This window comes from Bos mutus, chromosome 18 (genome assembly GCF_027580195.1).
Source record: "Bos mutus isolate GX-2022 chromosome 18, NWIPB_WYAK_1.1, whole genome shotgun sequence".
Classification (NCBI taxonomy): Eukaryota; Metazoa; Chordata; class Mammalia; order Artiodactyla; family Bovidae; genus Bos; species Bos mutus.
The window spans coordinates 43,484,729-43,512,424 of record NC_091634.1 but is presented as its reverse complement, the minus strand read 5'-3'; the positions used below and the strand labels follow the sequence as shown (position 1 = coordinate 43,512,424).

General features: G+C 42.1%; 2 protein-coding genes across 10 annotated transcripts in view; both read left to right on the top strand.

Annotated features, from left to right (window-relative positions):
* Positions 1 to 4,082, top strand: part of NOD2 (nucleotide binding oligomerization domain containing 2) — a 36,153-nt gene extending 32,071 nt beyond the window's left edge. For 2 of the 3 annotated variants that reach the window (XM_070388444.1, XM_005902634.2), the window contains one exon: positions 3 to 4,082. In XM_070388444.1, the coding sequence (XP_070244545.1) occupies positions 3 to 75 (73 nt within the window). In that variant the 3' untranslated portion in view covers positions 76 to 4,082. The remainder of the gene's footprint in view (positions 1 to 2) is intronic. The other variant, XR_011467720.1, reaches the window with a different exon arrangement.
* An 8,498-nt stretch (positions 4,083 to 12,580) lies between these two features.
* Positions 12,581 to 27,696, top strand: part of CYLD (CYLD lysine 63 deubiquitinase) — a 72,210-nt gene continuing 57,094 nt past the window's right edge. For 2 of the 7 annotated variants that reach the window (XM_070388441.1, XM_014480415.2), the window contains exons 1-4: positions 12,594 to 12,742; positions 18,934 to 19,585; positions 20,704 to 21,006; positions 23,336 to 23,441. In XM_070388441.1, the coding sequence (XP_070244542.1) occupies positions 19,082 to 19,585; positions 20,704 to 21,006; positions 23,336 to 23,441 (913 nt within the window). In that variant the 5' untranslated portion in view covers positions 12,594 to 12,742; positions 18,934 to 19,081. Of the gene's footprint in view, positions 12,743 to 13,188; positions 13,321 to 18,933; positions 19,586 to 20,703; positions 21,007 to 23,335; positions 23,442 to 27,696 lie in introns of those variants that run through there. The other 5 variants (XM_070388437.1, XM_070388440.1, XM_070388439.1 and 2 more) reach the window with 5 other exon arrangements.

Genomic DNA, 27,696 nt, shown 5'->3' with positions numbered 1-27,696 from the left:
AGGCTCCGAGGAAACACTTTCTCTCCGGAGGAAATTGAGAAACTCAGCCACCAGGATACCAGACTCTTGCTCTGATGTTTCCAGGCCAGTGTTCAGCTCAGTGTGTTTGGGAGGAGGCCATTGGTTTGGATCCCAGGATGGGACGACATCTGAGCACAGCCCACTCAGATGGAACCTGGATCTGCCCAGGGCCAACCCAATAGGTCACCTTTGTTCTGGCACAGGAAAGCACATCAGTGCCCTGTGGAGTAGACTTCACTGAATCCCAACTTTGCCATCAACTTCTTGCCAAGATTCAATCCTGGGATGTTGAAGAGGGGCAGCCTGCCTGTACAGGATGGGGCTGGTCTCAAGTCAAGCTGACATGCGTCAGGGAGGCCCATGGATGCCACTGAGTACTTATGGGTGTGGAGAGCTCCCCACGAGGAGGGATGCTCGGGAAGTAACTGTTTGCTTTGTCTTAGCTCATGGTCATCCATCAGGTTGAGTGGTTCGTCCACTCATCCTGGACCCTACACATGGCACTTCCTCTGTGGTTGAGATTCGGAATGTAGGCATTCTCACCTTTGATCTTTCCCTTGTACCCTGGCCCTGCTCCCACCCTCCCATCCGCCTCAGCCCTCCCCCCATCCAGGGTGGGAGGGGCTACAACTCACCCTGCTCTCCTTCTGGTACTTAGGACAGTATTGAAAGGGGACAGGTGACATACATGTGTTCCTCAAGACATTCTAGAGTTTCAAGAAAAATATGACTGCCCAGCAACTGGACTTTTATTTCCAGTGAAATCAATTACTCTTCAGTTAAACCTTTGGGAACAACTCCATATCCAAATGCAACTTTTAAAACTAACCTAGGCCAGAATTTTGAACAGCCCCACCAGGTCTCTGAAGCCTGTGAACTGAACTCTGGCAGCAGACTTCCAAAATATATTCATAAGAGATGGTTTGGTTTTGTTTGTGCCAGGCCACTTTAGGATATAAAGTTATAGATCAAAAGTTTACAGGGCAAAATCAAAGGCCCTTCCTTACAAAACAAATGTTTTTCTCTGAATTTTTCAGAAGCTTCTGTAAACTGTCAGGTACTGTGCAAGTGTTATTATTTCAACACTGTTATTTGTGAAAAACTGGTTAATGTTTATAAACCACTTTGTTTTATTCTCCCTAGTTCATGATTTTATAAAAAAAAAAAAAATGACCATGAATGTTATGCTGTAAATAATCACAGAAGATAAAACTATTGAGTCACCAGAACTATCTTCATTGTGACCAAACACAATGAAGTATTTAAAAATACTCTGAACATTATCACATATTAAAGCACAATATTCTCCTTGAAGGGAGGAGACATGATGTTTCAACCAGATAATTGATTGCTTAAGGCACAAGCAGTGTTTAGAAATAGCCTCGCAATCAAAACACATTTGGCTTCAGTTTAAAGAAGTCTAGCCCAGCGTGGAGTTGTAAGTTATAGAGGAACCTCAGTGTCCCGGCAGAAACACATGAGAGAGACGCAAGCAGGCCCCTGGGCCTCCCTCCATTCTCTCCAAGTGTCTCCAGGGGAGAAGGATGGAGAAGACTGGGGAACAGTTCTCCTCTGCAAGCAGCCTCGTGGGTAGGCCTTGGTGAAATAATTCTTAGCTGAATTTAATTAGCAAGGACTCAGGTGGCTGCTCATCAAGGTGGAATCGGCTTCCTTGAATGGTTTCCTGTGTGTCTGGTTGGTTAAATACTGTGGCATCTCCCTGGGCGCCTCCCCAGTAAGGGCATGTGTGTGGGTTCTCTTCATTTGTTTGAATTTATTTTATTGAGGTATGGTTGATTTACAGCGTTGTGTTAATTTCTATACAGCTGAATGATTCTGTTATACATATGTGTACATACTCTTTTTCCATTATGCTTTTTCACAGGATAAACTACTCATAGTTCCTTGTGCTATACATTAGGACTTTTTTATGTATCCATCAATATATAATACATTTGCTAACCTCATAATACATTTGCTAGCCTCAATCTCTTACTCCATCCCTGCCCCACCCTCTGCCCACTTGCCAACCACAAGTCTGGTCTCTGTGTCCTTTGTCTGTTTATGTTTTGTAGATATGTTCCTTTGTGTTACATTCTAGATTCCATTAATAAGTGATATCATATGGTATTTGTCTTTCTGACTTACTATGATAATTTCTAGATCCATCCATGTTGCTGCAAATGGCATTTATTTCATTCTTTGTTATGGCTAATATTCCACTGTGTATATATATCACATTTTCTTTATCCATTCATCTGTCAATGGACACTGAGGTTGTTCCCTCATCTTGACTATTGTTCACAGTGCTGCTGTGAACATAGAGGTGGGTTCTCTTCGTTGGTGGCATCAGGTTTTGCCCAGACCATTCTTTCGAATAGAGAAGGTCAGGAGGAAGATGGAGGGAGTCTGCTTTCTCAGAGGATTAGACAGAGCAGCCTGTTTGCATGTCACCATCTTGGATTACAGATTCATCTGAACAAAACAGACAGACACCATGCCTATCCTCTAGGTACTGATGGGGAGGGGAAAGGGAGAGGCAGGCGGAAAACAAATAAGCTGGAAAATATGTAAAAGAAGGTTTACTGTGGCAAGTGTGAGGGAAGAGGTTCAGGATACAGGGAACCCTTCAGATTGGGGGTTTGGTCAGAGACAGGCCCTGTGAGGAGGTGACAGGTAAGGTGACAGGCCCCCATATAAGAAGAAACTGGCTATGCAAAGAGGGAAGGGGTCAGGGGGAGCATTCCAGTCACAGGGAACAAGCCGTACAAAGACCCTGTCATGGGAGACAGCTTGTAGTGTGGTAGGCTGAATAATGCCCCTCCCCCAATGCTGCTGCTGCTGCTGCTGCTAAGTCGCCTCAGTCGTGTCCGACTCTGTGTGACCCCATAGATGGCAGCCCACCAGGCTCCCCCGTCCCTGGGATTCTCCAGGCAAGAACACTGGAGTGGGTTGCCATTTCCTTCTCCAGTGCATGAAAGTGAAAAGTGAAAGTGAAGTCGCTCAGTTGTGTCTGACTCTGAGTGACCCCATGGACTGCAGCCTACCAGGCTCCTCTGTCCATGGGATTTGCCAGGCAAGAGTACTGGAGTGGGGTGCCATTGCCTTCTCCGCCTCCCCCAATAGCCAGGTCCTAATCCCCAGAACCTGAAAATGTTGCTTTATGTGGCAAAGGGACTTTAAAAATGTCATTAAGTTACAGATCTTGAGATAGAGTGATTATCCTGGATTATCTGGCTAGGCCCTAGATGCATCCGCAAGTGTCTTCATATGACACGCAAAGGCAGACTTGACCCAGAAGAAGGCAAGGTGACCACTGAAGGAAGATGCTATACTGCTGGCTTTGAAGATGGAGGAAAGGGCCTCATGGGCCAAGGATTGCAGCTCAAGAAGCTGGAAAAGACAAGAGTGAGTAAGTGAAAGTGTTAGTCATTCAGTCATGTCCAACTCTTTGTGACCCCATGAACGGTAGCCCGCCAGGCTCCTCTGTCCATGGAATTCTCCAGGCAAGAATACTGGAGTGGGTAGCCATTCCCTTCTCCAGGGGATCTTCCTGACCCAGGGATCGAACCCTGGTCTCCTGCTTTGCAGGCAGATTCTTTACCATCTGAGCCACCAGGGAAGCTCCTAGGAAAAGACAAGGACACACATTTCCCCCCAGAACCTCTGAAGGGAGTGTGGTCGTGCAGCCACCTTGGTTCTAGCCCCATTTTGAACTTCTGACCTCCAGGATTGGTGGTGGTGGTTTAGTCGCTAAGTCTTGTCCGCCGCTTGTGATCTTGTGGACTGTAGCCTGCCAGGCTCCTCTGTCCATGGGATTCTCCAGGCAAGAATACTGGAGTGGGTTGCCATTTCCTTCTCCAGGGCATCTTCCTGACCCAGGAATTGAACCCAGGTCTCCTGCATTGCAGGCAGATGATTTACCAACTGAGCTATGTGACCTCCAGGATTAAACAGAGTTAATTTGTGTCTTCTTTTTAAAGACTGATATTTTTTTTTGCCTGTACTGGGTCTTCATTGCGGGACATGGGCTTTCTCTAGTTGTGGCGAGCAGGGGTTACTCTCTGTTTTAGTGTGTGGGCTTCTCATTGTGGTGGTCTCTCTTGTTGCAGAGCACGGGCTCTAGGGAGCACAGGCTCAGTACTGGTATGCAGGCTTAGTTGCCCTGTGGCATGTGGGATTCTCCACCAGGGTTTGAACTTGTGTCCCTGCATTGGAAAGCAAATTCTTAACCACTGGACCACGTGTGTGTTAGTCACTCAGTCGTGTCTGCCTCTTTGCAGCCCTATGGACTATAGTTCGCCAGGTTCCTCTGTCCATGGAATTCTTCAGGCAAGAATGCTGAAGTGGGTTGCCATTCCCTTCTCCAGGGAATCTTCCCAACCCAAGGATTGAACTCCAATCTTCTGTACTACAGGCAGATTCTTTACTGTCTGAGCCACCAGGGAAGCCGTCTGGACTGAGGGAAGTCCAGTTTTTGTCATTTTGAAGCCACCAAGTTTGGGATCATTTGTTACAGCAGCCACAGGACACTAATACAGTGTGTTTGAGGCAAGCTAAGGAGAGAGTCCACCATGTGGGTCTGCAGAGATAGGTAGGGCCAATTCATGAAGGGCCTAGTTGACCATGGGCAAGAATTATGGTGGGCTATTAGAGAGTTCTAAGGAGTTCTAAGTGACCCATTTAAAGAATGTCTCTCTTGTTTCTGAGTGGAGAAGGGACTGGAATGCACAGGGGTAGGGGTGAGGGGAAGAGGAAGTAGAGAGACCATCCAGGAGCTATTGCAGGGGAGGGAACACTGGGCAGCCACCGGGGGCATCAGTGGAGGTGGAGAGACAATGGATTCCAGAGACGTTTACAGATGGAATGGAGGAGAGGGCTGAGGGAAAGGGAGGACTGAAGGATGGTGCCTAGGTTCCTTTGTTGTTGTTGCACGTTGTTCAGTTGCTCAGCCGGGTCTGACTTTTTGCGACTCCATGGACTGCAGCACACCAGGTTTCCCTGGTGTGAAGGGAGCAAAGTCTGAGGAAAGTTTGCTCAAACTCATGTTGGAGTTTGCTCAAACTCATATCCGTTGAGTTGATGATACCATCCAACCGTTTCATCCTCTGATGTCCCCTTCTCCTCCTGCCCTCAATCTTTCCCAGCATCCCAATGATTCTTTTATTGGAGTATAATTGGTTTACAATGCTGTGTTAATTTCTGCTGTACAATAATATGAATCAGCTATGTATATCATATATCCCTTCCCTCTTGTGCCTCCCTCCCCTCCCCCATCCCACCTCTCTAGGTCATCACAGAGCTCCGAGCTGAGTCCCCTGTTCTTTACAATAGGTACCCACCAGCTCCCTGTGTTACACAAGGCAGTGTGTATATGTCACATGTATATACGTCAGTGCCACTCTGTCAAGACTCCTAGATTTCTGACTTGAGTAACTAGGGACCTGGGGAAGACAGGTAGGAAACGAGTTTGGAAGCAAGAGAGACTTATGTTTTGAATTTTCCAGTGTGAGGAATCTAGGTGGAGAAGTCAAATGGAGACGCCAAGTTAGAGCATAGGTCTGGAGCCTGTGGGAGTGATCACCACCAGATATAACAGCATGGGGGGCCTCAACATCAACAGATGAACACGGCTCACTGGGCTCGGATGACATAACCCAGGGAGGGATTATGGGAAGAGAAGAGATCAAGAAAGCCAGGTAAGGGTGGTACTGAAATCTTGACATGTGACTACTATCAAAGCTCAGAGTTGATGTTTCCTAACTTACAAAAGGCCAGTAGATCCATCCAAAGCATTCTAGGCCAGACAACTTGCAAAGTAGGACTCAAAATTCTCCAACAGGGAGGTTACCTGAAAGATGTGTGCTTGTGGCCATTGGCTTATCCTTGAGCAGACAGATTCCAGATTTATAGCTCAGAATATATAATTCTTCCATGCAGAAAAAAAAGGTACCAGAGCAACAGAATTTTTTAAAGAGCTTGAGACTTTAATTAGATTCACTATCAACTTAGAAGAAAAAAAAAAATGTCAATCTGAGTGTTTTTCCCCCCCCCCAAAATCTATAGTGCCAAAACCAGATGCTGAAATGAATACACCCCACAGAAATGTGGGAGGCGGAATCCCATTCCAAGAGGGCTGAGTTGAGATTACATACAGCGTCATTATTGCACCAACATCTTCACGCCTCCTTTCCTGCTTGGGAGATTGGTGCAGCCCAGTGTGTGAGGCACATGGCGGTCGGGCACATATCTGGGTACAGCCTGCACCAGAGAGGACTCGGGGCCTCGGGCCCTGGGTGGCAGCAAGCAGCAAGGTCGTTAACAAGACAGGGACTGACCTGAGCAGTTGCCCTCCAAGAATTACATGGCAGGAGACTACAGTTGGCCATGCTGGCAATCCAAGCTCTTTGGAGTCCCCAAGATTTCCCTCTGTTTCTCCCTAAATTTAATCCTACTTATCATCACGTCCAGAACAATCCACAGATCCAACCCCTAAGTGCTGCCTGTCCCCCTGTCAATTATCTGAAAATCCTTCCTCTCTGGACGGTTGCAATCCGCCCCCTGGCAGTAGAAGTGCAGAGTCCTGACCACTGGACTGAAAGGGAATTCCCTGCATCTCTTCTTTGGAGACTCAGACGGTAAAAGCGTCTGCCTACAACACAGGAGACCCGGCTTCGATCCCTGAGTGGGGAAGATCCCTGGAGAAGGAAATGGCACCCCACTCCAGTACTCTTGTCTGGAAAATCCCATGGACTGAAGAGCCTGATAGGCTACAGTCCATGGGGTTGTGAAGAGTCGGACACGACTGAGCGACTTCACTTCACTTCTTCTTTATCTGGATCTTCTTTCTTGACACCATTAGTTCTTCATCTTCCTCCTCCCCACCTGCTCTCCCCACCCCTAGGCAGCAAGGGGCTTCTTCGGGGCCCACCTTTGCCTGATCACTCACTGGTCTCTCTGCTTTGACCCTTGTCCCTTGGAGTGAGCCATTAAAACATAAGTTAGGGGAGCCAGGGCTCTCATCTAAACTCCTCAGGGCTTCCCACTGAGTGCTGGGTGAAAGTCAAGGTCTTCTGATGGCCCGGACCACCCCTGAGCTTTCTCTGGCCTCACCCCCGTCACTCACACCCCTATTCTCTGCACTCCAACCACAATGGCCTCTCAACTGTTCCCTGACAATGCCAAGTGCACTGCGGCTCCCAGACCTTCACGCTTGCCTGTTCCCCACTATGGGAACATTCTTCCCTAGACAGCAGCATGGCTGGCTTCCTCATTTACTTCTTGTCTTTGTTCACATGCCACCTCATCAAGGGAGCTGTTCCCTGAACAATCTACCTAAAATAGCAGTCCCCGACCCCCTCTTCTCCCCTGTTCTGCTTAACCCTGTCTTCTTAGCATGACTAGCTCATCACTGTGGTTTCTTCCTTCCTCTAGGATGTCAGCTCTTTGAGAACTCAGGCCATGCTCACTGCAGCGTCCACAGAATCCAGAATGATGGCTAGCACATTGTAGGTGCTCAGATACTTCGTTTATTTCCAGTTGTGCCGGGTCTTCGTTGCTGTGTTCGGGCTTTCTCTAGTTGCAGCGAGTGTGGGCTACTCTCCAGTTGCAGCGTGAGGGTTTCTCACTGCGGTGGCTTCTCTTGTTGTGGAGCACCGGTTCTAGGGCACTCAGGCTTCAGTAGCTTGGCATGTGGGTTCAGTAGTTGCGACTCTTGGGCTCTAGGGCATGGGCTCAATAGTTGTAGCACATGGGCTTAGCTCTTCTGTGGCATGTGGGGATCTTTCTGGCCCAGGGATGGAACCTATGTCTCCTGCATTGGCAGGTGATTCTTTACCACTCAGCCACCAGGGAAGTCCTCAAATATTTGTTGAATGAGGGGAGAATTCATTTGCTGAAAAGAAGCAGAAATAAAAGGTAGATCATCATAATGAGTCACTTTTTCCCCCGACACTTCTAGTATCTTTTTCCTGAGGAGAGGAAGGCTGCCTGGGACCTGGAATTATTCCTGATGTGTCTGCTGCTCAAAATGAGACTCCAGATGCAGCACAAAGATCTCAGTGGAGAGCATGAAACCCTTTCACTCTCTGTGTGCTTTCTAAATCACACAGAACTCATTTGTTATCAATAACAGCAAATAACTCTGATGGGAAGCATGGATTTATAGTTCAGTTGGATTCGTTTAAAGATGATTAAAGCATTTTAATCCCTTTTATTTTATGAGAGAGCTTTTAGGTAATGGGAGTAAAAGCCCCCAGAAAGAATGTTCAGTTGCAGCGGACCCCAACCTTTTTTGGCACCAGGGACTGGTTTTGTGGGAGACGATACTTCCACAGACTGGAGTGGTGGGGTGGAGAAGGCAATGGCACCCCACTCCAGTACTCTTGCCTGGAAAATCCCACGGATGGAGAAGCCTGGTGGGCTGTAGTCCATGGGGTCGCTAAGAGTCGGACATGACTGAGACTTCACTTTCACTTTTCACTTTCATGCATTGGAGAAGGAAATGGCAACCCACTCCAGTGTTCTTGCCTGGAGAATCCCAGGGACAGCGGAGCCTGGTGGGCTGCCGTCTGTGGGGTTGCACAAAGTAGGACACGACTGAAGTGACTTAGCAGCAGCAGCAGGAATGGTGGGGGCTGGTTTCAGGATGATTCAAGGGCATTACATTTATTGTGTACTTTATTTTTATTATTATTACTACACTGTGATATATAATGAAATAATGACATACCTCACAATACCGCAGAATCAGTGGGAACCCTGGGCTTGGTTTTCCTGCAACTAGACGGTCCCACCTGGGAGTGATGGGAGACAGTGACACCCTAAGTGTGTTGCTTATGTTCAGATGAAGCTTTGCTTGCTCTCCCACCACTCATCTCCTGCTGTGCGGCCCAGTTCCTAACAGGCCACAGGCCCGTACTTGGGTTGGGGACCCCTACTCAGTTATGTCTAGAGTCTGCCCTCACTAAGAGAGAAGCACATCCCTGAGATGGAGGGCTCTTGACTCAGCCATGATTGCAACACCATGCTGGTTTATCAAGGAAAAAGCACTGGTAGGGTGTCTTTGCCTGTGGGGACACCTTGTCCCGCTTAGCCTCATGGTTTGTTGCTGTCGCTGTTCTGTCAGTCTTGTCCGACTCTTTGTGACCCCGTGGACTGCAGCACGCCAGGCTTTTCTGTCCTTCAGTATCTTCTGAGGTTTTCTCAAACTCATGTCCATTGAGTCGGTGATGCCATCCAACCATCTCATCCTCTGTTGCCCACTTCTTCTCTTGCCCTCAACCTTTCCCAGCATCAGGATCTATTCCAATGAGTTGGCTCTTTGCATCAGGTGGCCAAAGTATTGGAGTGTCAGCTTCAGCATCAATCCTTCCAATGAATACTCAGGGTTGATTTCCTTTAGGATTGACTGCTTTGATCTCCTTGCAGTCCAAGGGACTCTTAAGAGTCTTTTCCAACACCACAGTTCAAAAGCATCAATTCTTCAGTGTTCAGCTTTCTTTATCGTCCAACTCTTACATCTATACATGACTACTGGAAAAACCATAGCTTTGACTATATGGACCTTTGTTGGCAAAGTGATGTCTCTTGCACATGTTCACAGGAGTAGTGGGGAAATGACTGGACCCATGGGAGGCTGGACAAAAAACTGGAAGTTTCCATTTACTGAGATGGGGGAGATGGAAGGATTACCGTGGCAGTGTGGAATATCAAGAGTTCGCCTTGGGTTGTGCAAATAGACTGTAAAGTTTACACTGAACTTGGTGAGGCTGGAAGTAGAGGGTAGCCTGTGGGCAGCAGTTTGGGGCAGGGCTCATGAATCACCATGACCAGTGCTGTGAGAAGGTTTTGTTGAGTCCTGACTGGGTGTTACTCTTAGTCATAGGTCCCTACCCGGTGACCAGGAGGGTCCCAGCTCCTGGGGGAGAGAGCTCCATTCAATTCAGGGGTTTATTGTTGGGTCCTGCTGTGCACAATAGAGAAGTGTGCAAGACAGTGTAGAATTACAGTTGTTGTTGTTCAGTTGCTAAGTCATGTTGACTCTTTGTGACCCCATAAACAACAGCACGCCAGACTTCCCTGTCCTTCACTATCTCTCGGAGCTTGCTCAAACTCATGTCCATTGAATCGGTGATGCCATCCAACTATCTCATTTTGTCGTCCCCTTTTCCTGCCTTCAATCTTTCACAGCATCAGGGTCTTTTCCAATTACAGTTACCACCCTGTTTAACACCCTTCAGAGGGCTCCCAGTGCTCTTGAGTTAAAGACTAGCTACCTCTTGGTCATGGCTCACTAGGTCCTGCCTGACTGGCTCTTTCTTGTCCACACTTTCTGTGCTCTGCCTCCCCTTCCCCCAGTTCCTCTAATATGTCATGTACATGGTTCCTTTGCTTGGGGCGCTCCCCTCACCTTGACTACCAGTCACCATTCCTACTTTGTCTTTTTAGAATTGTTTATTTTTATTTTTGGCTGCACTGGTCTTTGTTGCGATGTGGGAGCTTCTCACTGTGGGGGCTTCTCTTGTTGCAGAGCACAGGCTTTAGGCCTGAGGGCTTCGGTAGTTGCAGCTCTCGGGCTCTAGAATGTGGGCTCAGTAGTGTGGCACACGGGTTTAGTTACTCTGCTGTCTGCAGAATCTTCCTGGACCAGGGATCGAATCCGTGTCTGCTGCATTGGCAGGCGGAGTCTTACCCACTGCACCACCAGGAAAGTCCCCCACCTCGTCTTAAAAATGACTTCCTCAAACAGGTTTTCCCTGAATGCCCAGTCACCTTTGACGTGTGCTTAGAGCAGTTCTCCTTCTGAGGTTTCTTCTAGTCTCCCTAATTAAGTGATTGTGTAATTATTCCTTTAAGGTCTGTCTTCCTTGCTTTGCTGGAAGGACACAAAAACGTTCTAGGTCAACAGCAGCAAATCCAAATGCCTTTAGGAGCTGGCAGACAATGTAAGTGCCAGGAGGATCAAATAGGGAGTGGTGAGGAGTGTGGCAAACTGGAGAAGTGCCAGTGCTTGTCCTGTCTAAAAGGGTTAAGTCTTTTCCCCCCACTCCACTGCCTCCTCCTCACTGTATGGATAAAGCAAAAACAGCCCTCAGGCTGTACTTTTCTTCCAGACAGCCAGACTGTGATTTCTGAGCCCTATTGACTTTTTTTTTTTTTTTTTTGAGAATCTCGATCTAGGGAACAGTGTTGCCTGAAGCCACACTTAAGAGTTAAACCTCTAGATTTCCATTTTATTGCTTTCTCCTTCTTTGTGATCATGTGGACAAATAAGGATGGACCAAGGAGGGACAAGAGTGGATTGAGGTTTTCAAAAGATGTCCATTTCATTCTGGGTGCTTATGGCAAGAGAGATGGGTGGCCTGTTTGCCAGGACTGTTAATAATAAGTCACTCATGTGACTTATTTTAGGGACTAACTGGTTTAAATTCCCCAGATCTTCAGAAATGTCACTTTCCACTGAGGAAGTTTTCCCTCTCATGATTAAATACACACACACACACACACACACACACATACACACACACACAAACACACACCCCACATGTCTTCCTTCCTCAGTATTAATCACCTTCTCCTATAATTGGTACTTAAAATGTCAAAGGAGAAGAAATTAATTAACAGGAGTATCCAGTACAGCAAGGCATGCTGCAAAGCTCTGGGACTGATTATAAAAAGCACTTCCTTAAATATTTTGAGCACTTTTGGGATTCAGAAACCTCCCTTCTAATTGAAGGATCTTTAACTACACCCCAAGTCCTGGCTGGTGGCCAGGGGTGCAGAGCCACAGGAGGCCGCGTGTGGAAATTCTTTCTCCATCACCTCAGGGAGACCTCCCTCCATACTAGGATAGGTGGCAACGGAGGTTCAGAAACAGCAGGGGCCGCAGGCAGAATCTGAGAGGAAAAGGTTTAACATTACTGAGTTCCTGCTGTGTCAGGAACTTTACATACGATTTTTCACAACCATCCTGTAAGACAGGCAATCCGATTGTCTCCATTTTACAGATGGGGAAATTGAGGCTCAGAGTGGTTATGAGTTCCCCAAATCAAGCGGCTACTAACTGAAAGCGCAAAGGATTCAAACTTAGGTCTCATTCTAAAGCTTTGCTTTTTCATGGAATCTTGAAATCCTATTCCTAGCTCGCTTCTGTGCTGCTTCCCACTCCAGCTACAAACTCAAGCTATAGGAGTTTTGACAGCTAAGCCAAAGCCAAGACCCAGACCTGGGAGGTGGAGCAGAGAGATGCCCAGCACCCCGCCCCGGCTCCAGTGCCAGCCAATGGTGCTGCGGCCCCAGCAGTCTTTCGTCCAATCAGTCAGAGGTCCCCGCCCCCATCCCCTCTCTTCTCTTCCCCGCCCCTCCACTTTCCCTTTGGCTCGACCGAGCTTGACGGAGCGGAAAGTCCCTTCAGTCCGCCCCGGGCCGGCAGCCATTGGAGGAAGGTCTACCATAGGGCGGCCCAATCAGGGCGTGCGCCGGAATGCAGCCCGGGCTGCGATTGGTTGGGGCGGCTGTTGCCCCTCCGCCCCCGCTCACTCCCTCCCTCCCTGGGCGGTTCAGAGGCGGGGCAAGTGGGGGCGGGCCCAGGTAGCAGGTTTGGCTGCGCGGGGGCCCTCGCGTCTGAGGTAAATACTAGGGCGGTGGGTGTGGGACGGCAGGGCCAGCCGGGGAAGCGGGCTAGAGAGACTGGGGAAGGGGCGACGCCCCGCCCCGCGAGGTGAGTGAGTGAGCGAGCGGCCGAGCGACGGGTGACCCTGCCCCTCGGGCGTCCTTCTCCGGCCTCTGGGCGCCTCGAGCTGCCACCGCGGCCGTCGGGCCCTGGTCGCCGACCCGTTACCTGCCCCGGCCCCTAGCCGGCCAGGCCCGCGGGGTGCTGAGCCAGCTGACGTCAGCCTGGGCTTCCCCACCTCCCCAGGCCTTCCTGAAAGGGCTCCTGAGTCGTGGGAGCGTGGTCACCGCCGCCGGGACCTCTCGAGAAGCGAGGACTTGGTGTGGGAGCAACGCAGAAATCTATCTTTTTGAGCCCCCCATTTACAGATCGGGAAACTGAGGCATCCGACGGCCCGGGTTGGCATTGAGAGCGCGGGGTTGTAATCTTACCATCGGTGCCTTGGGGGTGTATCGGTTGATCGGTTTTGGAGTATGTGGCTCCTGTCCAGGAAGAGCAGTCGGGGTTCTGGCCTCGTTAATGGCGTGTTATGCTTTTTCTTTCAGTTTCCCCCTTTCCAGGGTGAGAATGCTTTTACACAACAACCTGGAGTTCTTTAGTTGAAAGGTGCGCTCTGTTGAAGCAAGGTATTCATTCTTTTCCTCCTCCTCCCCAACCGCCCACCGCCCCCCCCCCCCCCCCCCCCGCCTTATTGTCATTTTAACGATCTCTGGGGAAATCGTGAAGTCCTGACGGACGATGGTGTTCCTGGGTTTGGTTCTCAGCCGGGTCAGCTGCCCAGTTATTCATGTACTTGGCATCTTTTCTATTCCGCCCCGTGGCATTTGCATGTTTTAGGATGATTGTCGTCTTCCAGCCACCAAGCCTTTCAATCTCTCAACCCCCATCCCGCCTGCCCCCATCCTCTCCCCATGCTCCCTGGAAAGTTATATGGCTAGCTTAACTAAGGAGCATTGCCTGCTTTGCTTTTGATTTAGAGCTAATAGGGATCTTAATAAGATTGTTCCTTTTGCAGTCATTGGCTCCTGGAGAAAAATCCAGGCCTTGAGAGAGGGTGTTCATTCAAGCGTTGGTTTTCTGCACACCCCCTCACGCCCCGAGGAGACTGAATGGTTTAAGAATTTAGCTTGCCAGTTCCCTACTGGGTAGTGGGTGGATTTGAACTAGCACAATATTAGGTGAAAATGATTTGCTGAAAATTCTTGTGGAAATTCATATACTGTGAATGTTGATAATACCCAGAACATTCTCTAATGTTCGGCTACAAAAAATTGTACAGTACTCTTTGGAAGAAGCCTTTCTTTGGAGGGTAACTTTTGTGAAGAGCTGGTAAGATCAGGGCGCTTGTTTGATCTGGACTGCTTGAATTGTGATTTTGTTTAAGGAAGTCTACATAAGAAGACAGGAGTAATTATTCTATTCATCAAACTTTCAGTATTTTGTTCCTTGTTTTCACTAGGTAATCTTAAATTTGTCAGGGTATCGTCTTTGGTTTTACAGAATTGTACAACCACACGTAGACATCCGACATGGTGTGAGGATCTAGGAACCCAGTTTCAAATGAACCTCAAAACAAGTTCTGTTTGTGAAATTTTCCTTATTTATTTCCACTTAAGTGTATAACAATGAAGTGGCATAAAGAGTCAGAGAATTAGAATTATTATTTATTTAGGAGATTAGGTAAAAACTGTTAAATACTCAACTCCTGAGTCTTCTTTTTAAAGAAGCTTTTTATCACTTAAATGATTAGGATGAGGAAATGGAAATTTGGCTTTCACTATTATCACCTGAGTTAACCAAATCATTCATTCATTTCTCTTGTACTGAATGTCTAACATACTGTCAGGCCCTTGTTTGGGCAGTGGAAATATAAAGATGAAGGACTTTGGGAATTCACAGTTTGGAAGTGCAGTGGCCAGGTTTAACTCTGGTGAGACCAGAGTGTCCCTGGTTCTTTTGATATGAATATGTAGATGTGGGAGGCAGACTTTGTTTTAAACCTCATAAATCCCACTTGTTTTAGGGACTGAATATGTGTGTTCTTGGATCACAAGTTAAACTCTGAGGAAAACTGACTCTTCTTTGGCCTGGTCACTTTTCTGCAATCTCTGCTGTTTAGGAATGTATAAACTTGGTCTTTCAGTGAGAAATATTCTCTTTTAAAATGATAATTATTCTAGTTATCTAGAAGAATTTGGAAAAAGTCCTGTATATCTTCTTTTTTGGAGGGTATTCACACTAACCTCCATGCTTCTTTGCCATTTATAATTATGGGCAGCTTTTGGTATTGTAATTTTTATTCTGATTTATATAGCCCCTTGTTTTTAAAACAAGTCCAGATATCTCAGGAGATGCAGAATGTTATTGAATTGTATGTTTTTGTTTTCTTTAGTGGAGTTCTTTGAACAGTAACCTGATAACTTCAGACTCAAAATGACATTGTTTCTTCTAGATAAATTAGCTGTTGTCAGTTTTATGTAGTTATTGTTGTTCATCTGTGCTGTATATTATCTTTTAGAACTAATTTGGACCTTTAGTATATTCATGTAAAACTTATTTCTTGATCATCTTTTCGTTGCACTTGATAGGAAGCTGATATTTGTGCCTTTCCACCATTGTCTTGGTTTAATGACTTTATTGTAATACAATTAAATTTTCCTCTGCTCAGGATCCAGGCCCATCAACAAGCTTAGGTAACCATGTATATTTTCAAATCTGTGTGACCTGAACCTCTTCTGAAATGTCAAAAGAAAGTCCTATTCAGTATGGCTTCAGGGTTAAAAATATTACTGTATTACAACTCTTTGAGAATGTTCATTCAGCACTTATAGTATTACTCAGTTTTCCAGCCTGAAATAAGTACAATGGTATTAAGATGAATTGTTTCAAAGTGAAGTACGGTATATTGTTAGAGGTAATTTTTAAACAGTTAGGCCTGAAAAGTAATAAGAACAAAAATGAGGGCAGCCGTCATATCTTGAATCTTCTGTATTTTTCAGTTTCGACCGCTGTGCTGAGTGCATAAAAATACTAAGCTAACAAACCTTGATTGATAAAGAACTCACTGACAATGTGATTTAAATCTTATGCCGTCTTGAGTCAGTTTTTACTGCTTGGGGTTCAGTGTCGTGCTTGTCCCAGTGAAAGAAGAATGTGGGCATCGTGTTCATTCCTTCAGTGGGAGAACAGTCTCTATTAGCATATTCTGCTGTAAGGCCAGTATCACGCTCCTGCTCAGTTGTGTCTGACTCTCTGTGATATCCCGTAGACCGCAGTCTGCCAGACTCCTCTGTCCATGGGATTTCCCAGGAAAGAATTCTGGAGTGGGTTGCCATTTCCTTCTCCAGTAATGCCAGTTTACTGAGATATTAATGATCATTAAATTTGTCTTATATACCTCTAGTAGAGCCATAAAATTTTCCGTTTAACTTTATCAGTTACAATCAGAATTAGTTTTTAATATGATAGTTCCAAACCTATTCTTTCTTCATGTATTCTTTAAAAGAGGAAAAACCACATTTTGGGATAATGTGGTTTTTGGATAATGCTTTGTAAATATTTTATAACTTTCACTTTGGCTGGTCTGGTTGTCTAACATGACAACTACTATTAATGAGTTTGTTCACTCTTACTTATGCTAATGCAAGTCAGAAAAAAGTTACTGCTCCTTGTGTAGTTCACTTTAAAATATGGTTCATAATAACTGTTGTTAAATTGCCCACAACCTTCTTATAAACCAAAGTAGTTGGTTTAACTGTGTACTGTCTCTGAAATGATTTGCAAAAAACCTTTTGTAATCAAATTGATTTGAAATAGGGTGTCCTAATGCCTTCCATATAGTAGTTTAGTTTTGTCTTGGAATATTCCATTAGCACTGGTAGTTTTTATTTTAAATTGTGACATGGATTATGAAGCTGGAGAATCAATCCAACAAGAATTGTTGGCATATACTAATTATTAAGATTCAAAGAATTTTAATATTTGAAGGCATAATTTGTTGGAACTAAAAAAAATTCCTTTCAAAACAGAATTGCCATACTTTAAAAATAATTTTGACCAAAAATATTTAAATATATTTGAAAAAGAACAATGCAACTTCACTTTTTTAGGAGTTGCTTTTTGACCATCTCATCCTACCTGGAGCAACAGAAATAATGCCTGTGAAATAAAGCCTATGTGCTTTACTGCTAAAGACCTGTTCAGAATTTATGTATTCCTCTTTTTGTTACTGTTTTATCTTTTTAAACACACAACCATATTTCATTACCTGGCTTCTCAGAACTGATTAGAAATAGTAAGCTGGAAGGCTGTACAAGAAGTCAAGTGCATGTTGCAGGAAACCACAGAAGATGGCTGATGGCAAGGGAAAATGGTAGAGTGTAAATCTAAGGAAGGAAGAAGCAGGAACTCAGAAAAACCGTAATATAAAACCTCTTAGCAAAGAGACAAACATCTTTTCATAGTGACAGCCACATACAATGATTTACATTTATGTTGGTAACTCAGTGCTCAAGATAAAATTGAGACTATTTCCTTGTTGAAAAATGCTGACATTTAAAAAGAATTTTAGTCTGCAATAACAAATACTGCATTTGGGAACTTTTAAGGAATAGAGCCAAATTAAGGTTTGGGTCACTGTTTGGGTAGCTCACCGCAGGAGTTTTGTTTATATGGCGCCAAGGGTTTCCACAGGTGTCTTATATAAGTGGCAAATGTAAATTGATTCTGTTTCTGCTGAAGTAGTGCCCTCAAGTGGAATTAAGGCAAACACATTATAGAAAAAGAGAAAACCGCTTTATGCTACCCGCCCTCACTAAATGTTGTGCATATATTTCAGTGATGTTGATTTGAAGAACAGCAAAGCCCTTTACCCTGTCTCGGGCAGTCTTCATGCCTCATTCTAGCTTGTAGAGGGCCTTTTTATTAATAAAAACTTTACATTATAGGAAAACCTCATCAACTACCGATGTGTTATAAAAGAAATACTATTCTGTGTGTAGATTTGCCAGGTTATGTATTTAATCATTAAGTTAAATGGCTAAACTTTAAATTTGGTTCTTTAGTTTTAGGAATATTTATTTTTTAACTCCAAGAATAAAATAGATGAATATGATATTGCTGTCACCTGCTGCTGTTAGCCCAAATAATGGAAATGAATATCACCTCCTCACAGGAGGATGGAATAAATACTGTATTTAGAAACCAAATAGCCACATGCATGTGACAGAGAATACCTAAGAACCATTGTTTTCAGTAAGATAATGAATTAACATAATGAATTATAGTCTACTTGAATTGATGAAATTGTATAGTTTTAAACCTGTGATTCAAGTAGGGTTGTGAAGGCTATTTTAATTGTGAAAAATGAATATCCTTGTAAAAATTTCAAATGAAAATTTGAAAGTGAGAAAGAAACAATCTTTTTTTCCTTGTCTACATAGTTAAACTTGTGGTATAAAAACATTTTATGCTTGATACTATACTGCAGTTATATTTCTTCCTTATGTAGTAGTCCAAGTTTTGATGGCTACAAAATTGATTTTTAAGACATTGTTAATAAAAGCAGATTTATAATATCTGATCTTTATGATTGAGAGAGATTAAATGATAGCTATGATTAATATGATTAACATTTGCTTATTAAGGATAAAATGTGTAAGATAAGAAAATGAAGCTGAGTTAGATAAAATGTTCCATTATCAAAACATGGCACACAGATAAATGAATTGTGGTTGAAGTTTTAGAATGTGATTTGATGATATTTTTATTGATAAAAATGTTCAACATAATTGTGATGGGTAACTTTTTACTTAAACTACTTGTATAGAAATAATAGCCTTTTTGATTTGTGTGTTTTGCCCAAATACAGCAGCTTATTCATTTAAGTTAGGCAGAGTCTATTAATTTTACTTTTTAAACTTTAAAAATGTCAGAATATTTATATAAGATTATATTTTACTAGAATCTGAGTTCATAAATTTCAGTGCCTTGGAAACAAACATTATTGTATTGTCTTTGGAGATAATTTACAATTGAATCTCCTTTATTAAATATGCAGTATTACAGTAGATATAAGTAATATAGTATGTCTTTTAACCTCTCCAGATATTTTTGAAAGTATATCATTATGTGTATGTGTGTGTGTTTTCACTAGCTGAATGAAGAATTTAAAAAGTCTTTGACCTTAATTTTAGCTCATGTAGAGTGAAGTGTAAAGTTTCTCTTTGCTTGTCCTCCAGGCATTTTGATTTGCTGTCTTTTTACAGCATGGACACCAAATTGCTAAAAACATGCTTTGGGACTGCCAATGAATTTATCTCTTGTGGTTTTACTACACACTTAGTAATTCCCTTTTTTTTGAGTTAATATTTTGGAGTTAATATCACAATGAGTTCGGGCTTATGGAGCCAAGAAAAAGTTACTTCACCCTACTGGGAAGAGCGGATTTTTTATTTGCTTCTTCAAGAATGCAGTGTTACAGACAAACAAACACAAAAACTCCTTAAAGTACCAAAGGGAAGTATAGGACAGAATATCCAAGACCGTTCTGTGGGGCTTTCGAGGATTCCTTCTGCCAAAGGCAAGAAAAATCAGATTGGATTAAAAATTCTAGAGCAACCACATGCAGTTCTGTTTGTTGATGAAAAGGATGTTGTAGAAATAAATGAGAAATTCACAGAGTTACTTTTGGCAATTACCAATTGTGAAGAGAGGTTCAGCTTGTTTAAAAACAGAAACAGACTAAGTAAAGGCCTCCAAATAGATGTGGGCTGCCCTGTGAAAGTCCAGCTGAGATCTGGGGAAGAAAAATTTCCTGGAGTTGTGCGCTTCAGAGGACCTTTATTAGCAGAGAGGACAGTATCGGGAATATTCTTTGGAGTAGAATTACTGGTAAGTTTGATAAGTCATTTTAGTGGGCTGTGTATTTATGTGTGTCTGTGTCTGTGTGCACATACGTTTTTCTTTTTCCTTTTTTGAATACAAAATAAGTTTTCCCAGAATTCTATATTTTTTAATGTTCGTAATCCTGAGGATTTACTTTCTAATGGTAGATTAAGATGATACAAAGATGATGCTTTGAAAACTTTGAAAAACTACGTATAGTAGGAAATACACAAATAGATCATGTAGTTATTGAAGACTTTCCTATCTTTGAATATTAAAAATGAACTCTTAGCAATTGTAAACAAATTACTTAAAATTGTTAATTATCCTGTGACATTATCATGGTAGGTTTCTTTGCTTTTCTTAAAGTATACTATTAAGTAACAAAATTTGGATATATAAGTTGTAGCAATTTCAACCAGCTTATAGTTGTCCCTGATAATATATGTGAAAATCATGTTGACATTTGTTTGCACTGAAAAGAAAACCAAGAACTCTGTGATAATGTTTCCAAAATTAACATTCTCAAGAATTTAAATGTTAGTTACATTTTGACATTCTTGCAAATACAATTTCATGCCTCGTTTGCTTTTTAAGTTTTTTAAGCAGCAATTGTAAAACAATTGGAGAATTGAATCCCAGCTATGCCATTTACTAGCTGAGTAACCAAACTGTTTTCTAAATCTGCATCCTCATCTGTGAAATAGTGATATTAATACACAACTTGCAGTGTTTTTGTGATATATTGATTCAGGATTTAACATGGTGACTGGCACATAGTATGTGCTCAATAAATGGAGACAACACTACTGTTAAAGTAAGTTTTTCTTTTTATGACAAAATTTTTGTTAAAACCACAATGTGAAATCCAGCCCAAGCTCTCTCACAGTAGAGTTATCATTTAAAATTATCATGTAATTTTATTTCAGCATCCGATACAGTTTCTTCCTTATTTTTTGAACACCCTATATTCAATGGTAACTGCTAATAATTATATTTCTTATATGTGTCACTTAGAATTTGTTCAGTGATTTCTCTGAAGTCCAAAGAATGCATCTTTTTTCTTAGGGATCATCTTTCTCTATTAGTCACTCACTTTTTTTTTTCTCTCATTTAAAAACTAGGAAGAAGGTCGTGGCCAAGGTTTCACTGATGGCGTATATCAAGGGAAGCAGCTTTTTCAATGTGATGAAGATTGTGGAGTATTTGTTGCGTTGGACAAGCTAGAACTCATAGAAGATGATGACACTGGATTGGAAAGTGATTATGCAGGTCCAGTGGATACAATGCAGGTTGAACTTCCCCCTCTGGAAATAAACTCCAGAGTTTCTTTGAAGCTTGGAGAAACTATAGAATCTGGAACGGTTATATTCTGTGATGTTTTGCCAGGCAAAGAAAGCTTAGGATATTTTGTTGGTGTGGACATGGTAAGAAATTTTGAATTATATTGTCTTTGTTGTATATATCTGTTAGTTTTATAACCAATTTAGGTACAGATTAAACACTTTGAATACTTAAAATAGACTACTTTGGAGTAATTTAAAGACCTCGTTCTAATTTATCTTTCGTAAAGGAATGTTGATACGGGATAGGAGTCTAGTTGTAGAATTATAGTTATTCATTTTTCCAGTCTGAATAAACGGAAATAATGTTTTCAGTCTTTATTTTATTTATTTATTTTTTTTAAGAAAGCATTTTTATTTTTATTTTTTATTTTTTTGAAGTTCCTATTTTATTTTTTTTTTTTTTTTTTATTATTATTTTTATTTTATTTTATTTTTAAACTTTACATAATTGTATTAGTTTTGCCAAATTTGCTGTGTAATAAACAGAAAAAACCCCCACCAGAATATATTGCATTATGTCTTAGTTTTCTTTATTTTGAAAAGGCTTTTTTTTTTTTTTTTTTTGTAATCTGTGTTTCTCTTTTTGTAATATTTTGCTGAATTTTACTGACTGCTCTGATTTTAATGATTTAGTGTAAAAGTCACTTACGGAAAATGCCTGAATAGAGGAACAGCACATTGCTTTAGAGGAAAGACAATTCAGTGCCTTCATAGCGTGTATTTCACTCAAAAAAGTTTTTTTTTTTTATTGTGGTAAAATTTATGAAACATAAAATTTACCAATTTAGCCATTTTAAAGTGACATTAAGTACTTTCACATTGTTGTGCACCCATCACCGCTATTCATCTCCAGAACATTTTCTTCAACCCAAAATGAAACTCTGTACTTATTAAACAATAACACCCTATTACTCACTCCTCTCAGCCAGTGTTCTTCTGACAAGCAGAATTCTTTCTGTCTTTGTGTATTTGCTTATTCTCTGTGCCTCATATAAGTGGAATCATACAGTATTTGTATTTTCATTTGTGTCACTCATTGTTAATGTTACCTTACAGTCATAATTGTTAATAATGAATACATCTCAATATGGCAAATTGGACAGTACATGTGGGATTAAGAGGAGGAGAAGAAAAAGGCTTGAGAACATTTTTTATCATAGATTGAAAATATGAACAAGAATTTGTTAGGTATAATGAAGAAAATTCATATGGAATTATTAAACACCAGCAAGAATTGGGAGAGGTTGTGAGTAATAGACTTTTGTGCTCATGGTGTTTTTAGTGATTATTTTTATCTATTCAGTTATACTTTGGGTAGGATATGAATGCTCTAGTGTAAGTTTCTCTTACACTTTGCTTGGAAATCCAAGGAAATTCTATTTGATACCCATTAGTTAGATAAACCTCACTCTGTCGTTTAGATAAACACTTACTGAACATTTACCATGTGAAAAGTTAGAGCCAGAGTTAAATACGTAGGTCCCTCGGGATAGCTAGAAATAAAAACACATTTTAAACCATTATTCTTTAAATATTCAGAACTTATTTAGAAAAGAGAGTGTGGGCTGAGCAGGGGGAGCATTGGAGAAAGAGGGCCATAGGTCATTGGAGTTAGTTTCCTTTTGCTTTAGGTCATTTAGGCCTCAAACTTGGCAAAAGCCATTTAGGCCTTCTTCTCCTTAGATGGCAGTGTAGGTAGCATCTTGTTTACTTGGGGCGTCTGCCGAGCCATTGCACTACCAGCTTCTCCCCCGCCTCTGTCTTCCAGTTGGCTTATGCAAGCATTCGTTCCAAACCCCTCTAGTGTAGTCCTTGAAAGGAAAGTTCTGGCTAATGCAATAGTGTTCATCTCCTTCTATTTCCAGTGCTATTTAGAATGCTGTCCACATTGGTGCTCAGGGCAGTTGTCTGACTGGACTGTCTTCTTAATCTAGCTCCATGAACAGCACTGGACAAGTTGGTGCTAGACTGGAATATAAAGTAATTAATATGAAGATCTCCATTTTGAAGAGAATTCTTGCATACCCAGTGACATTCAATGACAAAAGAAAAAAATAGACTTTCTGTCTATAGAAAAAATTTCCTATCTATACGGGAATTCAAATTGAACATTTATGTAAGTGCTCAGGGAATGTGAAGGAGTGAATAGAGCAAGCTAGGGTTAATTAGGGGCCACTTTCTGGGTGAAACGGTGTATGATTACTGCATCTACCAGTGCAGATGTATGTTATATAGACTATTTATTGTCTAGTCAAGTATGATGAACACTTTTGATCCTTTGCTCCCCAGGTGGGTTTCTGTGGCTTGATTATTCTTGGATATCATTTTTTAGAGGATCCTCTTGTGGAAAATATGCTTTCATATTTGTTTTATTGAGGAGGATTTTAAAGTTTATTCTGTTAATTTCTAGGATAATCCTATTGGCAACTGGGATGGAAGATTTGATGGAGTGCAGCTTTGTAGTTTTGCAAGTGTTGAAAGTACAATTCTCTTGCATATCAATGACATCATCCCAGGTAGGTTTTCTTTGTGTTTTATATATTGTTAAGGCAGAGCTTCTAAGACATATTCAGTTATGAGGATATAAATATAAGCTTCAAGATGCGTTTTTGGAACTTGATTTTTATATTATGGAATTGTTATTAATAGGATATCTTTCCTTACCCCCAAATAAAAATACTTAAAGATTTTCATTTCTAGAAGTATATGAGTATGGGGTACCTTTTATTATCATTCACTTTTTCATTACTTGTCTATTTTAACCCTTTCTAATAATTGCAAGAGTCAGAAAATATAATAAACTGCTACCTGTTTGAGTGAGAGCCTGGTTTCAACTAGAAGCCTTTTAGTAAAAGTTGGTCATTTTAATATAATCTAATATATTGTGGAGAGGATTCTTGCTGGATACCTCATGAGATCTCTTCCAGTTTTAAGGTGGTATAATTGATCTAACTTCATGACTCTGTAATCAGAAACAGATCATTCAACTTTTACATCTTAAAAATAATCTTAAGCAACCTTTATTTTACCTCAAAGAAGTAGCACCTAATGGCTGATGTCAACTAATTGATAAATTCTTATAGTTAGCAGCATCAGCATCACCTTCTCCCTGCTCTTAGTAGAATTGCAGTTAGAAGCTAGTCTACTGGTAGTATGTTAATCATGAAACATACAGAGGCAATCAAACTTGGCGATTCTCATTGAACATTATGCAGCTATGAATTGTCAGAAAGCCTGCATTCAATAGCCACAAATTATGAATTTCTTAATTAGATGACTTCTACATTCTTGACAAAGTTATAAGGTAGGTCTTAAGTTTAGTTCAGTCGCTCAGTCGTGTCTGACTCTTTGCGACCCCATGAACCGCAGCACGCCAGGCCTCCCTGTCCATCACCAACTCCCGGAGTTCACCCAAACCCATGTCCATTGTGTTGGTGATGCCATCCAACCATCTCGTCCTCTGTCATCCCCTTCTCCTCCTGCCTTCAATCTTTCCCAGCATCAGGGTCTTTTCAAATGAGTCAGCTCTCCACATCAGGTGGCCAAAGTATTGGAGTGTCAGCTTCAACATCAGTCCCTCCAATGAACACCCAGGACTGATCTCCTTTAGGATGGACTGGTTGGATCTCCTTGCAGTCCAAAGGACTCTCAAGAGTCTTCTCCAATATCACAGTTCAGAAGCATAAATTCTTCGGCATTCAGCTTTCTTTATAGTCCAACTCTCACATCCATACATGACCACTGGAAAAACCATAGCCCTGACTAGATGGACCCTTGTTGGCCAAGTAATGTCTCTGCTTTTTAATATGCTATCTAGGTTGGTCATAACTTTTCTTCCAAGGAGTAAGTGTCTTTTAATTTCATGGCTGCAGTCACCATCTGCAGTGATTTTGGAGCCCCAAAAAATAAAGTCAGCCACTGTTCCCCATCTATTTGCCATGAAGTGATGGGACCAGATGCCATGATCTTAGTTTTCTGAATGTTGAGCTTTAAGCCAACTTTTTCCCTCTCCTCTTTTACCTTCATCAAGAGGCTCTTTAGTTCCTCTTCACTTTCTGCCATAAGGGTGGTGTCATCTGCATATCTGAGGTTATTGATATTTTTTCCAGCAATCTTGATTCCAGCTTGTGCTTCCTCCAGCCAGCACTAAGGTAGGTCTTAATTATCCCCATTTTGCTGATGAAAAAAAACTGGGGCTTAGATAGGGATAAGATTTGCTAGGATCAACTAAGATCCTACTTGATTTTGGTAGAGCCAGAATTCAAATCCAGGCTTGTCTGATTATAAAGCTCTGCCCTTTTCGGTACCTCCTCACCCCAAGTCCTATGTGTTGACTTGGGATATGAAGACCTGTATAGAAGCCTCACATGTATACTTGGGAATATTGTTTCTATGGGGATGTATTTTGTTTCTGAGTCTCTAAAAGCTGACTTTTGCTATATCAAGAATCGCAACTGAACAAAATGGCTTGGTTTTTTTTTGCTATCAGTGTTATTGCTGATTTTGACATAGGACACTTTTGAGTACCCCACAGGTCATTTCAAGTCCTCAGTTCCTTTTTTGTAAAAATGAAAGGGTTAATTAATACTAGATGATTCTTAAGATTCCTTCTAGCCTGTATTCTTTGCTATTCCTAATTCCCTGTTGACTTGGCAAGTAATAAATGCTTGTTTTGCTGACTTAGGAAATGCTTTCTACGTTAGCTTTTAGCCTTGCAGCAAGAATACATTAATTAGTTGGAGAAATGAGATTCAAATGATAAATTTGTTTCAATTTTGCTTTGTAAAAGTCTGACATACTTTATTTTCCTTGATTTCTTTAAAATCAGGTTTTAATTTCTTACACATTGGGTTCTTAGCTATTTCTTTGCTTCCCTTTGGAAATGAATGCTTTATATTCAAGGGGAAGCATACATGTGCTTGATATTTTATCTAGTAATATTTAATTTACCTTTTCATGTCTGCTTATGGAAAAACATAGTTTGTGATATAATTTGAAATACCTTTTGATGTTACAATAAATGTTTATTGTCTAAAAAGCAGTTTTCCTAAGGCTTGTTCCTTCATCAGATGTTATTAAACTCTTACTTAGGGTTTTTGTTTTTTTTTTGGTGTTGAGGATATAGTAGGAAACAAAACAGATAAAAGTTCAGAAATGGAGCTTTTATTCCAGAGAGTGAAGACAGATAATGAATGAGATATATGGTCAATTAGGAGCTTCCCAGGTGGCTCAGGGGTAAAGAATCCACCTGCAAACGCAGGAGATGCTGGAGATGTGGATTCCATGGCTGGGTCAGGAAGATCCCCTGGAGAAGGAAATGGCAACCCACTGAAGTATTCTTGCCTGGGAAATCCCATGGTAGAGGAGCCTGGTAGGCTACAGTCGATGGGGTCACAAAGTTTCAGACACGACTTAGTGACTAAATAACCACAGTGGTCAATTAGATGCTGATTGAGTGGAGAGTGGTAAGCAAGGTAAGGGGAAAGGGTGTGCTGGGGTGTGAAGGGTGGGATTTGGTTTTACTTTATGTAGAGTAGTCCCTTGGCTTGGGGTATCTCTTCATGGCTGCTCCAGCAAAGGGCAGCCGCTGCTCCTTACCTTGGACATGGGATATCTCCTCATGTCCTCCGCTCCTGACCTTGGACCAAAGAAAAGCAAGGAGAGATAAGAAAGCCTTCTTCAGTGATCAGTGCAAAGAAATAGAGGAGAATAATAGAATGGGAAAGACTGGAGATCTCTTCAGGAAAATTAGAGATACCAAAGGAACATTTCATTCAAAGATGGGCTCAATAAAGGACAGAAATGGTATGGACCTAGCAGAAGCAGAAGATATTAAGAAGAGGCGGCAAAAATACACAGAAGAACTGTATGAAAAAGATCTTCACGACCCAGATAATCACAATGGTGTGATCACTCACCTAGAGCCAGACGTCCTGGAATGTGAAGTCAAGTGGGCCTTAGGAAGCATTACTACAAACAAAGCTAGTGGAGGTGATGGAATTCCAGTTGAGCTATTTCAAATCCTAAAAGATGATGCTGTGAAAGTGCTGCACTCAATATGCCAGCAAATTTGGAAAACTCAGCAGTGGAAAACTCAGTCAGTTTTCATTCCAGTCTCAAAGAAAGGCAGTGCCAAAGAATGCTCAAACTATCGCACAATTGCACTCATCTCACATACTAGCAAAGTAATGCTCAAAATTCTTCAAGCCAGGCTTCAGCAATATGTGAACCGTGAACTTCCAGATGTTCGAGCTCATTTTAGAAAAGGCAGAGGAACCAGAGATCAAATTGCCAACATCCACTGAATCATGGAAAAAGCAAGAGAGTTCCAGAAAAACTATGCCAAAGCCTTTGACTGTGTGGATCACAATAAACTGTGGAAAAGTCTGAAAGAGATGGGAATACCAGACCACCTGGCCTGCCTCTTGAGAAATATTTATGCAGGTCAGGAAGCAACAGTTAGAACTGGACATGGAACAACAGACTGGTTCCAAATAGGAAAAGGAGTCAAGGCTGTATATTGTCACCCTGCTTATTTAACTTATATGCAGAGTACATCATGAGAAACACTGGACTGGAAGAAGCACAAGCTGGAATCAAGATTGCCGGGAGAAATATCAATAACCTCAGATATGCAGATGACACCACCCTTATGGCAGAAAGTGAAGAACTAAAGAGCCTCTTGATGAAAGTGAAAGAGGAGAGCGAAAAAGCTTGCTTAAAGCTCAACATTCAGAAAACTAAGATCATGGCATCCGGTCCCATCACTTC